The sequence below is a fragment of the Pipistrellus hanaki genome (assembly GCF_964339955.1).
Source record: "Pipistrellus hanaki genome assembly, chromosome: 4".
NCBI classification, from domain to species: Eukaryota; Metazoa; Chordata; class Mammalia; order Chiroptera; family Vespertilionidae; genus Pipistrellus; species Pipistrellus hanaki.
The window spans coordinates 38,743,605-38,758,296 of record NC_140506.1 but is presented as its reverse complement, the minus strand read 5'-3'; the positions used below and the strand labels follow the sequence as shown (position 1 = coordinate 38,758,296).

Genomic DNA, 14,692 nt, shown 5'->3' with positions numbered 1-14,692 from the left:
GAACCATAGACATCCTCTAAATTTTGGGAAATCCCAGCTTTTTATAATGTCACAAGCCAATGCGCCAAGGGACCAACAAAATGGGCCTCTCCACTCTGAAGGACTCAGTCTTGAATCCGAAAGAGTCATCTGAAACATTCATCTGCTTGAATAGAGAGCAGATACAGAGACCCAGCTCTTGCTCCAGGGAAGAGATGGCTTAGCCTCAGGATTGTGGCCCAAGAGCCAAGGGCTGGGCATCAAACATCGTTTACTGCTGTCTGGTAACCTTCAAAGGCTGTGATGAAGCTATTGTTATGGCAACTTCTCTTCCCTCCTATCAGGGAAGGAGAGTGTGGGATACCTCCTGTGGATAGCTGGGGTTTGGGAGAGACTGGGCACGGTCGTGGACTTTAAGGCTCATGAATTTTAAGTGTGGACGCTTAAATGGAGGTGTTAGCCCTCATTTTCCATCTTTCTAGAAGCATTTTTTTTTCTTCTTCCAAGAACAGAACATCAATCTTTTCCAAAAGATGAATCAGAAAATTGCTGGCAGCGTGGAAACAGCAACCCATCCCCACTAGGATGTTAAGGTTTGGAAAACACTGGGGGCGGGCTCAGTGAGGGGGCTTCCCTTAGGAGGACAACATGGAGAAAAGAGGGAGACATGACGAGACCAGTTGAAAGGAGCTAGGGGAAGGAAACTATGAATATAGGAAACTAAACGCCTCTGTTCTGCTCAGCGTGACGAGAAGTGTTTAATGTCTTCCTACAGCCGTTCCTGCGCTAAAAGATAATACCCACTCTGTCTGAACCTTTTCTTAGATGCAAAAGGCCTTGAAAAATGTATTTGCATCTCCAGAGCTGAAACTAAACATTTTCTTGTATTGATGAGAAGATCAAGGCCACGGGCAGTCACGGTTCTAAGAAGGAGAAAGCGCTGCCCTGTGACCATACACCAGCAGCAGAGTGCCCCTGAACTCTCACACCCAGCACCCCCACCCCCACCCACGTTGTCATCTATAGGAGAGCCATGACATGTTGTGGTGCCATCATGGTAAGGCCAGAGGCCATTAGCAGGGGCACCGGCCTCCCTTTCCCCAGCACAGAACCCAGGTCAGCAACGCCCCTCCTCCAGGTGAACCGTATCTCAGAGGACCCTCCACGGCAGTGGCCAGGGGGGGCGGGGGTGCGACCCGGTTGGATTGTAGTCGCCCTCCGTTCCCCTGCAAAGGGGTTCTGGATTAAAATATCCTGTGAACTTTCTTTATATACTAAAGACCCAGTGCATGAAATCCGTGCACTGGGGAGAGGAGGGGGGAAGTGTGAGGAGTCTCTCAGACTGGCCTATGCCTTCTCGCAGTCTGTGACCGCTCCGGGGCTGTCCACCTCCCTGTGGGGAGCAGGTCTAAGCCGGCAGATGGACATCCCTCTCCAAGTCCAGGACCCCGTCATTCCTTACTGCCTGCCTGCTCGCTGCTCCCTACTGCTCTGCTCGCTGCTCCTTAGTGCTGCTGTGGAGGCTCCTGGCACAGAGGTGCTCCCTCTGTGGGAGCGCACTGACCACCAGGGGGCAGCTCCTGCATTGAGCGCCTTCCTCCTTGTGGTCAGTTCATAGTGACCAGTCATTCCACGGTTTGATCAATTTGCATATTAGGGTTTTATTATATAGGATATTCACTAAAGAGTCTATTTCAGCAGGTTGTTTTCCAAAGTAAAGGAAGCCTACTCAGAGATAAGTCTACTTTCCCTTTTTGAGGGCTCAAAACTAGTTGTGATTAACATTTTCTGAACAACAGAAAATGGTCCTTTTCCCCACCCATCCATTCCTGATAAATGGCGTAAGAAGCGTTGCTTCTACTTAATTTCCTGTTTTTTGTCCCTAGCGAAGTTTAACACGTAGAATGTACTTTGTGAAACTTTGGTAGTGTTATATTAATGTTTTAGTAACCGTGTGTAAAGTTATAAACTCATAGAAACAAGAAGGGTTGTTCCCACCAATACCGCAACGGGAAGCGAGGCTTTGGCTGTACCTAAAGGGAGTACAGGGCTGGAAGAGGGGGTGGTGAGGGGCAGGCACCAGAATCAGCCCGGGTGGGGTGAGGAGGGGTGAAGAAGGGTGGGGGTATGAACTGGAAGGAAACAAAGATATGATCAGAGGGACCAGGAGCCGGGAGTTAAGGGTGGCCATTTCCCTACAGTGGGGAAGACCCTGCAGGCCCTTCTCTGGACCAAATCGGTATGGCCAAAGCCCAGGGACCAGTTGGAGTGGGGAGGGGGTGGTCTTCTGGAGACAGAAGGCGGAGCTTGGGAGGCCAGTCTTAACCCCCCCCCCCGCCCCCTCCCTGGCGATCCGTTTGACTTTGACCCGCTGCCCCCACCAGAGGCTCAGCCCCAGCCCGCGAGCCACTCCCAGCGGCAGCGCCGCGCCCGGGCGTCTGGCGAGGTGCGCGCCTCCAGCCCCACTCCGAGCCGCCGCCGGCCTTTCCAGACGAACAGGGGCGGGGACAGCGTGGCACCTACCGGCATCTGTGCCCTGAGCCGCCGAAGACCACATCCCACAGGGTAGGCGCCCTGGGGCCACTTGCGCGGAGGGTCCTGGCGGAGCCCGGGAGGCGGGAGGCGGCGCAGCCGCGACTCGACAGCGCGTCCCAGGCCAGCGCTGCGCCCGCCCTGCCCCTGCCGGCTGCGCGCAGGGAAACTTTGGTGCCGGGGGGGCTTCCGGGGGGAGAGCCGGAGGGCACGGCCCGGGGCCCCGCGGCCTCCGGGCACCGCGTCCAGGGCTTCCAGGCCCCGGGAGTCGCTCCAGCCGCGCACCCCGAGACCCGCGCCAGCCGAGCGTCCCCGGGGCTCGGGGGCCTGTCCGGAGACTCAGCCCCGCCATCGCGGACTCTGCGGCGGCTCGGGCGTGGACTCTACTCCGCCGGGATGCGGGTTTCGCCTGCTTCTCTGCCTCCCGAGGCCGCCGTGGCCGCGGGCTGCCTGGGGAAGGCGGGTCGGCGCCCGGCCCGAGCGGCGCGCGTCCGGCCGCAGGAGCGCGCGGACCGGGCGCGTCTCCGCAGGTGCCGGGGCGGGGGCGGGGAGGTGCGGGCTGAGCGGAGGGCGAGCGGGGGGCTGCGGAGCTGTGTGCAGCCTCTGGCTTCACAAATGGGAGCCACACAGGGGCCGACAGCTGTGGCACCCAAACCTCGGACTTGGAATTCTTTACCGGAGAGCAGGGATCCAGAGGTGCACCTGCCTCAGGATGGAGAGGCCCTGGCTTCTCTCCGCGGGCATCCCCTTTCCTAAGGGAGGGCAGCTTGGGGACCGAACCGCAGAGGCTCTGTGCTAAACCCCATTTCGTAGATGGCCTGCCTGCTTAGCTCAGAGACCAGGCGACGAAACGCGCTCCCCCACCCCACCCCCCCAATCCGTGCCCCGGCGCCGGCGCCCCAGTCACCTTCCTTTGCCCTTCTCCGACAGCACTTGGGGTTCTGCTCCCTCTGCACTTTGAGAGAAAAAAAACCTGGAGAAGGGAGCTTGGTTCCCAGAGCCAGCTGGGTCTTCTGTGGAGACTCTGCCAGAATCCTCAACATCTTGGATCCCTGACAGCTGGAGGTATAGTTTTGCGGCTCTGTATGTACATGTTCGGGAGTGGGGTGGAGGACTGGTAACTGCCCCAAGACCCAGAGGCTTGGGGGACAGCGAAGTAACTGTGAGAAGACGTTGGCCCTTTTGGGGTGCATGTGGGAAATAGGATAAACCTTACTAGTTACTCTCTCCCTTGAGCAGTTACTAAATATTTCTTACAAGCTGGTGCCAGGGTAAAATACTTTTCCTGGCAGGTCTTTACATTTCCTGGGACCATCTCGGTGCATTTTTTTTGTTCTGACACTGCTCCCTTTCCTTGCATGGGGAGGAGACATATTTAGCTTGGGGCAGGCAGACTTGCTTCATTCCAAGTGCAGCTGACCTCTGCATCCTGGCCTCGGGCTGTCTGCTGGGACTCTGGATTTTCGCAGCTCTCTCTGGGGAGGGCAGGGCAGCAGCCTCCAGTCCTTGGTCCATCTCACTCCAGGCTGTACTCTGCTCTGGGCCTGTGGGCTCCCTCTCCATCTGGGCTGTGCCAGCCATCTCTGCCCTACACTCCTGCAAGGGAACTGAGCATCAGACCACTCCGAAGTGATGACAGAGACAGCCCGGTGGGACCCTGAGGCAGGGGGTGGTAGCACACAGGAAGTGGGTTAAGGAATGAGGAATGAAGAGTTGGCCACGGATTTTTCTCCAAGTGTGCATAGAAAGCACCCCCTATTGAATGTCTGGGAGTGGAGACTGGAGTCTTTTTTTAAAATATGTATTTTATTGATTTTTTAACAGAGAGGAATAGAGAGGGATAGAGAGTTAGAAACATCGATGAGAGAGAAACATCCATTAGCTGCCTCATGGGGTGTGCCCGCAACCAAGGTACATGCCCTTGACCAAAATTGAACCTGGGACCCTTGAGTCCGCAGGCTGATGCTCTATCCACTGAGCCAAACCGGCCTCTGCGAGACTGGAGTCTTTTTAACAAACTCTGCATGTGATTCTTCTGCCCGTTGGTCTAGGGACCTTGCCTGTCATTGTCAGACCCTACCAGCCCAGAGGATTCTTCTCATTTAGTGATGGGTGTTTAGAAATTGACATTTATTGAAATCTTCAGAGACCAATGTATTTGGATCTTTTAAATCCTCACCATTATCTACTATAAAGTAGATTTTTATCCCCACTTTAGGGATGAGGAAACTGAGGCTCAGAGCATTAGCTTCCCAAGGGCTGGGAACTTGGGAAGAGACAAAGCCCAGACTTCTGCTACACAGCCTGCTGCCTTCGCTAAGCTAGCTTTGTCCCCTGTGGGCAGCACAGAGGCAGGGAGGGGCAAGCATTAGTTAATTGCCACCCCCTTGATGCCCTCCCCCGCCATGGCAGACAACTGACATGACGAGAGGGAGCATGAATCCTTTTTTGGAGGTGGAGTAAGAGGCTCCAAGGAAAAGAACATTTCTCTCCAAACGAAAGGAAAACTGGAGGTGGCCCGGGGAGAAAACATCACAGGAAAGGCCAAGCCGACCAGTTCCAAGATGACTTTTAAAGCGCTTCAGCCCATGCTGCCCTGGGGAGTGAGACACCACATGAGTCAGGCCCTCACAACAGAACCCTCCTCCGTGGGAAGCTGGGGGCATGCGATAAAGGACACAGGACCTTCTACCCAAGCCCTGAGGTGCAGGCAGATAAGAGGAGTGACTTTGGGAGAGCGCCCACCTTTCCTTTCGCAGCCTCCTCCCCTGCACGGAATGGGGGCCCGACCCTGTGCATGCTGGTTCCCTGCCGATGCCGGCCACGCTTACAGGGCAGGCTGCATCCTGCGGACACACAGAGGGCTGCCATGCGTAGGACCCACGCCAGACACATTTACAGACTCAATGAAATATGATTAACTGAACAAACGCCATAGGGATGTCTTAAGGAATGAAAAAAAAAAAAAACATACAAAAAACTAGACTTCCAATGGGAGAGATGAGTGCAACAAATTATTGGTATTTACGTAACTGAATAGCTTTGATTTCCTTCATAGGAACTGACAGCTGGCTGACAGAAAACGCACCCAGGGAGAGAAAAAAGACATCAGTGGAGTATCACATTTTGAATGATATTTTCAGGTAACTTTCTCTTTCCATGTAGAGTGGGAGAGGCGAATGCAGTTGAGGTTTGAATTGCTTCATTTATTGTCAGATATTTTAAAAAGTTTTTGACTTCTTTAGCCTGGCTTCTGGGCCTCAGGTAGCAGGGCAGAAAGCTGGGGTGGACACACCGTTCAGCCTGTAGACTCTCACTTTATCCCCGTTTTCAGCGTGCTGCCTTGAGGTTCAGAGCCTTTCTGATCAGTCTGTTCAGAGAATAAACCTTTGTTTTCTTGCCTAAAAGAGTCTGCTACCTGGGGCGGGGTAAAGAACCTGGGGTCCATTTGTTCTGTCCACAGACGTTGAGCCATCCTCTCCTGTACAGCCCTGGGCCTCATTACCACTTGCTGTGTCACTTAGGGCCTCTTCATCCTCAACTTTATGGGTCCGAGGCGTATGCTGGTTCCCTGCTCATCTCCCTGGTGATTTCTGTTGCAGCTTCTGCTATGCGAAGTCAGTTTACCATGCCACCATCCTGCTCTGTTTCCAAAGCTTGTTTGAAATGGCTCCCCCTGATGTCTGTCCTCCAGTTTTCTTTGTTCTTCAAGATGTGTATCTTTTTCATTTTTTAAAATAACAAAATTGTAATTTTAGTGGCATCTTGAGAAGAGGGAGGACCAAATGAGTATAGCAAATACACCATAATGAATTGCAATTGATTTTAAAGATGTTCTAATCCTACATAATAAAAGCATAACATGCTAATGATATGCTAAGGCCATTCAACCCTTCACTATGATGTGCACTGACCACCAGGGGGCAGGCACTCTGACCGGTAGGTTAGCCTGCTGCTGGGGTCCTGCCGATTGGGACTGAGAGAGATGGACTGGGCATACCCTAGAGCCCTCCTGTGGTCCCTCCCTGGCTGGCCAACCTCCCACATCCCTCCCCGGTCCCTCTTGCAATCCGGGACCCCTCGAGGGATGTCGAAGTGCCCTGTTGGCTCAATGCCACAGGCCAGGCCTAGGGACTCTGCTGGTGTACAAATTCGTGCACTGGGCCTCTAGTTTTAAAATAAAAAGCAATTTAGTTCTGGCCCGTGTGGCTCAGTTGGTTGAGCATTGTCCCGTGCACTGAAGGGACACTGGTTCAATTCCCAGTCAGGGCACGTGCCCAGGGTTGCCAGTTCGGTCACTGGTGGGGATGCATGTGGGAGGCAACTGATTGTTGTTTCACGCACATCAATGTTTCCTTCTTTCTCTCCCTCTCCTTTCCTTTCTAAAATCAATAAAGACATTTTTTAAAGGCAATTTATCCAGCTGTTTAATAATTAATATCTTATAATAATGTTGAAGCTATTGTACTAGGAAATTATAAAGATAATATACTTAAAGGATGTCTTCATCCCATATTTTAGTAAATACCATTTATGTTTAGGACACATTATTTGCACATCCTGAAAACAAAATTATAAAATATTTTACCTGTTATTTAAGTAGGCTGTGGATTAGGGACATGGTAAAAATAAAAGAAGACTAACTTCTGGGATAAAACTTTTTAAAAAGAAGTGTGCAGTAAGAAGGCACAAGAAAATCTTTTTGTAGACATTGATTTCATCACCGCCCACCAGGGGATGAATGTTATCGGATGACTTTTCCACAGATGAGGAGCCCAAAACTCTGAGGTTGAGAGACTCAAACAGGGCATTCAGCTAGTAAGTAGAAGAGTCGGGATAAAAATCTGGGTCTGTCTAACCCCAAGCATTCTCCTGCTGAAATGTTATCTGTTGGAAAGGTAAAGCTGAACTTGGGAATCCTTTATAAACTAGATTATAACAAAGGGTCTGACAGAATGTGAAGAAGGTTCAGCACCTAATGTTCAGTGAGGGTTTCACAGGTTGGATAGGAGGCAAGGCCATTTCTGAACTAGGGTAACTGTGGGTGAGAGAGGTGGTCTGTCACACACAGGTGGGACTTACCTCTAGGAAGAGTGAATAAGTCGAACTTCATTGTCAGCTTTTTTGCTGTGCAAATGGCTGGGGCAAGATAAAGGAACCACGTGAAAGTGGGAGAGGGTATAGATAAAGACAAGGGCATCATTCCAAAAAGGTACTGATTACCATTGAGACACTAGGAGACCGACTATGTTCCTACGTGAAGAATAAAGTGTTTGACAACTTTTTTCTCTGAAAAATGTAATGTTTAAAGATTTTCAGAATTGCTCTACTAAATATGAACAGTTTTTAAAAAGTGATCAATCCAAGGCGTTTTTTGGTGAACAAAGAGTAAGCCTCATGGAGTTGTTTTTGCTAGACAGTCCTGCCTGTCTCGGGGGAGGGCGTCTGTCTGCCTTACGCCCACATGGCAGATAGAAGCTCTGGTTGCCAGGAGCTAGTGGTGGGACTGCTTGGCTTCTCCGAAGCCTCGGAGCACACAGCACCCTCCCTTTCCACAGCACTGCGGTGTGGCACCCCTTCACCTCCCGGGACCTCCTGATGCCAGCTTTGAAGAAAGTGCGACAGAAAGTAGTCAGACTTAGTGTTGTAGAGAATGGCTTTAACATGAGGATAGGTGAAAAGGTTTGGAAACCTTTCCCAAAGTTTCTTATAAGGCTTTATTTTTAAAAAGTGTTATCAACCAAAGACCTTATATGCATACATGCAGAACCCATGGACACACAGCATGGTGGGGAAGGCCTGGGTTGAGAGGGGCGGGGGCCTGGAGGAAATCAATGGGGAAAAAGGAGGACATATGTAGTACTTTCCACAATAAAGATTTTTTTAAATGTAGGCAAAAAAAAAAAAAAAAAAGTATAAAAAAAAATATTGGCCCTCATACTAAAAACTATATGAGAGTAAAATATTAAAATGTGGTATCTGAGCCGAAACCGGTTTGGCTCAATGGATAGAGCGTCGGCTTGGGGACCGATTCCGGTCAAGGGCATGTACCTTGGTTGCGGGCACATCCCCAGTAGGGGATGTGCAAGAGGCAACTGATCGATGACTCTCTCTCATTGATGTTTCTAACTATCTCTCTCCCTTCCTCTCTGTACAAAGTCAATAAAATATATTTTAAAAAAATAAATAAAATAAAATGTGGTATCTGAGAACTTGTTCTCATTTGAGTATCTGTTTCTCAAATGCTGCTTTAAGTCAACACTGTTTTTTACATTATTTATACCATTTTCTTCTTGAACTGCAGTTACTAAGTGGTTTCTATATTTACTATTATGTTCCAACTGATTTCTCAAATTCCTGTTGCTTTAATCCTATTGAACACATTTGTACTTTAAAAATGCTAAAAGAAGGTTTCTTTTGAATCACTGTCTCATGTGACCTCTTTTCAGATGCTTTGCATTCAGAATAAACCTCTGGGTTGGGACCCACGCTGCCAGCCAGTCCTAAAATTCCTAAGTTCCTGAGTTACAGGTATGTCTGGCTCTGGAATAACTTCAGTAAAACACAAAGTCACAGCAGTCGCTTTCATTGTGTTTATGTGTTGTGTTTGTGTGTGTGTGTGTGTGTTGAGTAGTTGTCCTCTGCTTAGCATCAGGAAGGATACTAACGAGGAAGTTAGCAAAGATGTTCTCTTGAATACTGCCTTTCAGGAACATAGTAGCTGAAGCTCCTTGAATGTTAGGCATCAATGCTATTGATAATACCACAAAAACTGAATTATGTTGTAAAAACTAAGATCTGATAGAGCCTTTGTAAAATGTACTTATACAACATATCCTATGGAAGCGCTGTGCTCTTTTCTGTATGCATGTTCCATTTTACAATAAATAGGTAAGAGTAGAATCATACAAAAGAACATGTGAAATATGTACTGTTTTAAAAAACAATAAAATGTCATCTATATCCATACCACTTAGGGAGAGAAACAGAACATTACCTGAATCTTAAAATTCCCCAGGCCTCCCTCCAAAATTGCATTGTTCTCTCTACACCTTGCCCCTAAGAGAAAACTTTCTCCTGATTTTATGTTAGTCACTCCTTTTGCTTTTTTTTCTCTCTTCAGTTTCCCATTTGTGTATGATTCTTAAGTAAATTAATTATTTTTGAGAAATCAGGTGAATAAAGAAAGGTCAGTATTGCTAATAGCATATGAAGGAGCTCTCAAGAGATAAGCTGAAGAGTCTCTGGATCTTACTTTTCCATAGAATCTTGTCGTTTCTTAATTACAACATCTTATCCCTTTGGGGATAATGAGCTTTTGCAGTTTCCATTTTCCTGACTAATTAATATCTGTCTCCTCCAAGTTGCTTTTATTCTGTTTATTCTGGTATTTTTAATGTAAGAGGCTTTTTCTTTTTATTTTGACCATCTCATGATTAAAGGGCTTGGAATAAAAAGTTGATTATTGTTTAATTAATGTGGGACATTTCACGTGTTCTTTTGTATGATACTACTTTTATTTATTGTAAGATGGAATATATATACACAGTCGTAGGTTGGTGTTATAGCATAAATATTCAGTGAAGATTCTGAAAGTAAATTTTAGTTTGTCACTTCCTAAAGCTTGTTACTAGTCTAAAATTTTTTAATTTTGTCATTCACTATTTTGTCCTGTACTTATTAATAACATAACCTCATTTATGTCCTCTTTCTCTATACATATTTCAGAAATTGTATGTAAAAAACATGAATATAAATTAGGACATTGATTTTGGCTAATCGTTTGGTCTTCCTCTTCTTTGGTGAGCAGGCATTGATTCCTGACGTTGAAAGATGGACGAAGGTGTAGAAATTCCAAGTGATGGGAACTCCCTGATAAAAGCCGTCCACCTGAGCCGGCTCCGCCTCACCAGACTCTTGCTGGAAGGCGGCGCCTACATCAACGAGAGCAATGACCGCGGGGAAACCCCGTTAATGATCGCCTGTAAGACCAAACACGTGGACCACCAGAGTGTCAGCAAAGCCAAGATGGTCAAATACCTGCTAGAGAACAACGCCGATCCCAACATACAGGACAAATCTGGGAAAACCGCTCTGATGCACGCTTGCTTAGAGAAAGCTGGCCCCGAAGTGGTTTCCTTGCTCCTACAGGGTGGGGCCGACCTCAGCTTGCAAGACCATGCTAGCTACTCAGCCCTTGTTTATGCTCTAAATTCAGAAGATAGAGAGACCCTGAATGTTCTACTGAGTGCTTGCAAGGCTAAAGGAAAGGAGGTCATTATCATAACCACAGCGACATCGCCCTCCGGCAGGCACACCACCCAACAGTACTTGAACGTGCCTCCTTCGGACATAGTTGGGTGTCATTCCCAAGCCACCTGCACCACCCCTTCAGAGGTAGACATAGAAACAGGCTCGATGCCCCCTTCACATTCTTCTGAAACGGAAATGAGAGTTTTTGGCTTTCACGATCTGGAGGACTCGGGAAGCCGCGATGAGACCTGGGACCTGGGCTCCCCTGTGCGGAAGCCTGCGGCGGGCCTCAGTGGGCCCAAGCCACCCTGGGTCAGGAGTGGCCCCCCATTAATGACCAGAGTGGCCTCTCTGCAGGAGGAGCTCCAGGATATTACCCCAGAGGAAGAATTATCCTACAGAACCAACGGGCTGGCACTCTCCAAGCGCTTCATCACGAGGCACCAAAGCATTGACGTGAAAGACACAGCACATTTGCTCAGAGCCTTTGACCAGGCCAGCTCCAGAAAGGCGTCCTACGATGAAATGAATTATCGATCGGAAAGAAATCAGCAATGCAGTGAAATCCCTGTTGACCAGGACCCAGACTCTAACCAGACAATATTTGCGTCCACCTTAAGGAGTATAGTTCAAAAAAGAAACTCGGGGGCAAACCACTACAGCTCCGATTCCCAGCTCTCGGGGGGTCTGATCCCTACAACTTCGGAAGATGGCAAAGCGCTGACAGGAAAGAAAAAGATCCTCTCGCCCACTCCTTCCTTGTTGTCGGGGTCCAAAGACTTGCTGGAGAATATGCCCCCAGGCCCCCTGAGCAGGAGGAACCACGCGGTGTTAGAGAGGCGAGGCTCAGGGGCCTTCCCCTTAGATCACAGTGTTCCCCAAACCAGACCGGGATTTCTGCCGCCCTTAAATGTGAGTCCTCACCCTCCCATCGCAGATGTCACCGTCCCCAAGATCCCCAGCCTTCTTTCTTGCGGTCAGAAAGTGCTCATGCCAACAGTTCCTAGTTTCCCTAAAAGTAAAAAAATGTTAAGGAGACAGTCATTGCAAACAGAACAAATTAAGCAGTTGGTAAATTTTTAAGAGATGGCTGGAAAACATACTTTGTTCATAGGCCTTTATCAGAGAAATATACAACTAGAGGAGAAATATCAAATGTTCATCCTTCTAAATGTTATAATTGGTTAGTCCACTATGGTTAGGGGGATCAACGTGTATCATACGAGGCACTGTGGACACAAATACTCTATAGTTTCTGGTGAGGGAATTCTCTCAAAGAAGTATTTTCCTCAAAGTTAAAAGTATTTTTTCTCTAAAGTATTTCTCCCCCGTCTCCCTTCCACTTTTTCTGAAAAGCAATGGAAAAAATATGCTCCATTATTTGGGTGAGGATTAACAAAAAAAGTATAAAAGAAAATACTGACAGCTCTAAAATGTGCTATGATATATAAGCTTCAACTATAAAGGATGAGTAGATTCTTTAAAAATGTTGCCCAGGCTGTGAGCATCAACCTATAAACCAGGAGGTCATGGTTCCATTCCCAGTCAGGGCACATGCCCAGGTTGCAGGCTCAATCCCCAGTGTGGGGTGTGCAGGAGGCGCCCAATCAATGATTGTCTCATTGATGTTTCTCTTCCTCTCTCTGAAATCAATAAATATATATATTTATTTATATATATTTGGCTGCAGATAGATGAAAATCTAATTAAAATTTTAATGGTCAGTCATTATAGGAGACAGAGCAACTAATATTCCTGTTGTTAGCTTAATTAGTGTTAAATGGTAAGTGAGTTTTACAAAGTAGTAATAATCTATGCCAAGTGTTTGTGTGCTGTTTTTTGCTTTGCTTTTTTAAAACATTTCAATAAAATGTTATGGAAGTTTAATTTTCCATACCTTTAATTCCTGTTAATTTTTTTGAAGCTTATCCATAAGTTTCCAAAATAAATGTATTTTAAAGTTAAAAAGCATTCCTCTTTACTTATTCTCGACTTTCTAAAAACAATACCCCCCCCCAAAAAAAAATCCCAAAAGTTTGAGATTTATCACAAATAGGAACTAAATGCTTGCTTTATTTTATTTTAAAAAAAAAACAAAAAACTGATTATTAGCTTAGATGAGCTAAAGTTAAGAAAGTCAGTAGAAACCTAATTACAAAATGTATGAAATAGTTGGTCAATATTAAATAATGTCTTTATTTCTAATATGTAATTATTAGACATTTCCATAGTAAGGATGTATAAGGATAATTTCCTTAGTATGGCATTCCAAAAATGTAGTATTTTATGACCTGTGAATAATTTTTAACAAAATAAATGAAAACCATGCTACTACTATAAAATATTATAAAATGACTATTATCTATAAAATTGGAAAATATGTTTATACATATAATCCTTATTTCAATCTAGCAGTTTACAGCATAGGATAAATCAAACTATACAGAATCTGCGTGTATTAATTTGATGTTGTCATATACAACTTTCTTTGCTTTCTGTCAGTAAGGAGATCCTAACAATGGGCTTCATGCTTTTCTTGGTAATTGGATATAAGCAAGTTATAATGAATCTAGTATTTAATTTCTTGTGGATTTTATTTGGGGGGAAAACTGGAGGTGTTTCATTTAATGTTTTGAAGAACATTAATTATATTAGAAATAGTTTTTTATTCAGAACATAGAATTGTACCTAGTGTTTATAGGCAGCTAAATCCTTTTTTGCAAGTTCTAATATTGAGAAAAGTGCTTGTTTTTAAGTTGTAAGGATACAGACTGGAAAATATGTAAATAGACTAGTTCATAAAATGGTATCAATAAAGGTTTAAAATGTTATTTTAATTATCATTGTTTTTTATTTATCTCAAATACTAACGATAAATTTTCAATATAATCTCAGGAGAAGCTGTGCCACATGTTACTTTGAGTAAATAGAAAACTAGGAAAGAAAAACTGTTGTTTCTATTCTCATCCCCAACATAAAAATGAATATATTTAGTAGGATTAAAACTTTGTCGGCCATATTTAGAAGAATTTATAGACATCTGTCAATCCCAAGAACCCTCAGGAGCTGAGGTTGTGTGATCATGGTTATAAAACCATCCTATGGAATTTTCATTCCATTAAGTAGAATATATCACTGGCATCCCAATGGTAAGTCACAGATGTTTGCAACCGGAATCAGATATGTATGCAGAAATACTCAGGGTATCTCTGAGTGTGAAGAATGAAGTTATAAAGAATTAGGTTTGGAAATTCTAGGAGCAGAAAACGGGTATGAACTAAGGTAGTGCTGGTGAGAAACTTGAAAATCAAATGATATATTACCAGGATTAAAATTCCTAGAGTAGTTTGCTCACTATAGAGAAGATACTATGATTGAAACAATGAATACAAAGATATAGATTTTAAAAAAATGATATGCATAGCAGTCAGCATGCTCCCAACAATATGGAAATTCTAAGTCCATCCAATTTAATTTATTCAGTAAGTGGATTTGATTTTTGTTATGAGAAAGCTGTTTAGCCCAGTAATAGTTAAAAACACTTCTAGCCCTAGCTGGTTTGGCTCAGTGGATAGAGCATTGGCCTATAACTGAAGGGCCCCAAGTTCAATTCCAGTCAAGGGTACATGTCCAGGTTTCTGGTTTAATCCCCAGTAGGGGGCATGCAGGAGGCAGCCGATCAATGATTCTCATCATTGATGTTTCTATCTCTCCCTCTCCCTTATTCACTGAAATCAATAAAAATATATTAAAGTAATAATGTTATATAATAAAGAGCTAATATGTTAGACAGAATAGCAAAACCACCGTCCTGAGGAAGCCAGGGTTGCAAGGACCAGCAGAGGCTGTGAGGGCTGAGCCCCTTGTATGAATTTTGTGCATTGAGCCTCTAATAATAAATAAAAACACTTCTGAAGCCTTCTTACTC

The 14,692-nt window shown here is 45.7% G+C and overlaps 1 protein-coding gene across 1 annotated transcript; it reads left to right on the top strand.

Annotated features, from left to right (window-relative positions):
* The first annotated feature begins 3,544 nt into the window (after nt 1-3,544).
* On the top strand, nt 3,545-14,534 carry ANKRD34B (ankyrin repeat domain 34B). The gene is made up of 4 exons (XM_084881313.1): nt 3,545-3,576; nt 5,570-5,654; nt 8,961-9,042; nt 10,322-14,534. The coding sequence occupies exon 4, from the start codon at nt 10,345-10,347 to the stop codon at nt 11,845-11,847; it is 1,503 nt and encodes a 500-aa protein (XP_084737439.1). The 5' UTR covers nt 3,545-3,576; nt 5,570-5,654; nt 8,961-9,042; nt 10,322-10,344; the 3' UTR covers nt 11,848-14,534.
* Nucleotides 14,535-14,692: the final 158 nt, after the last annotated feature.

Coding starts and splice junctions, on each gene's coding strand:
- ANKRD34B (XM_084881313.1), top strand. CDS start 10,345: ATGGACGAAGGTGTAGAAATTCCAAGTGATGGGAACTCCCTGATAAAA.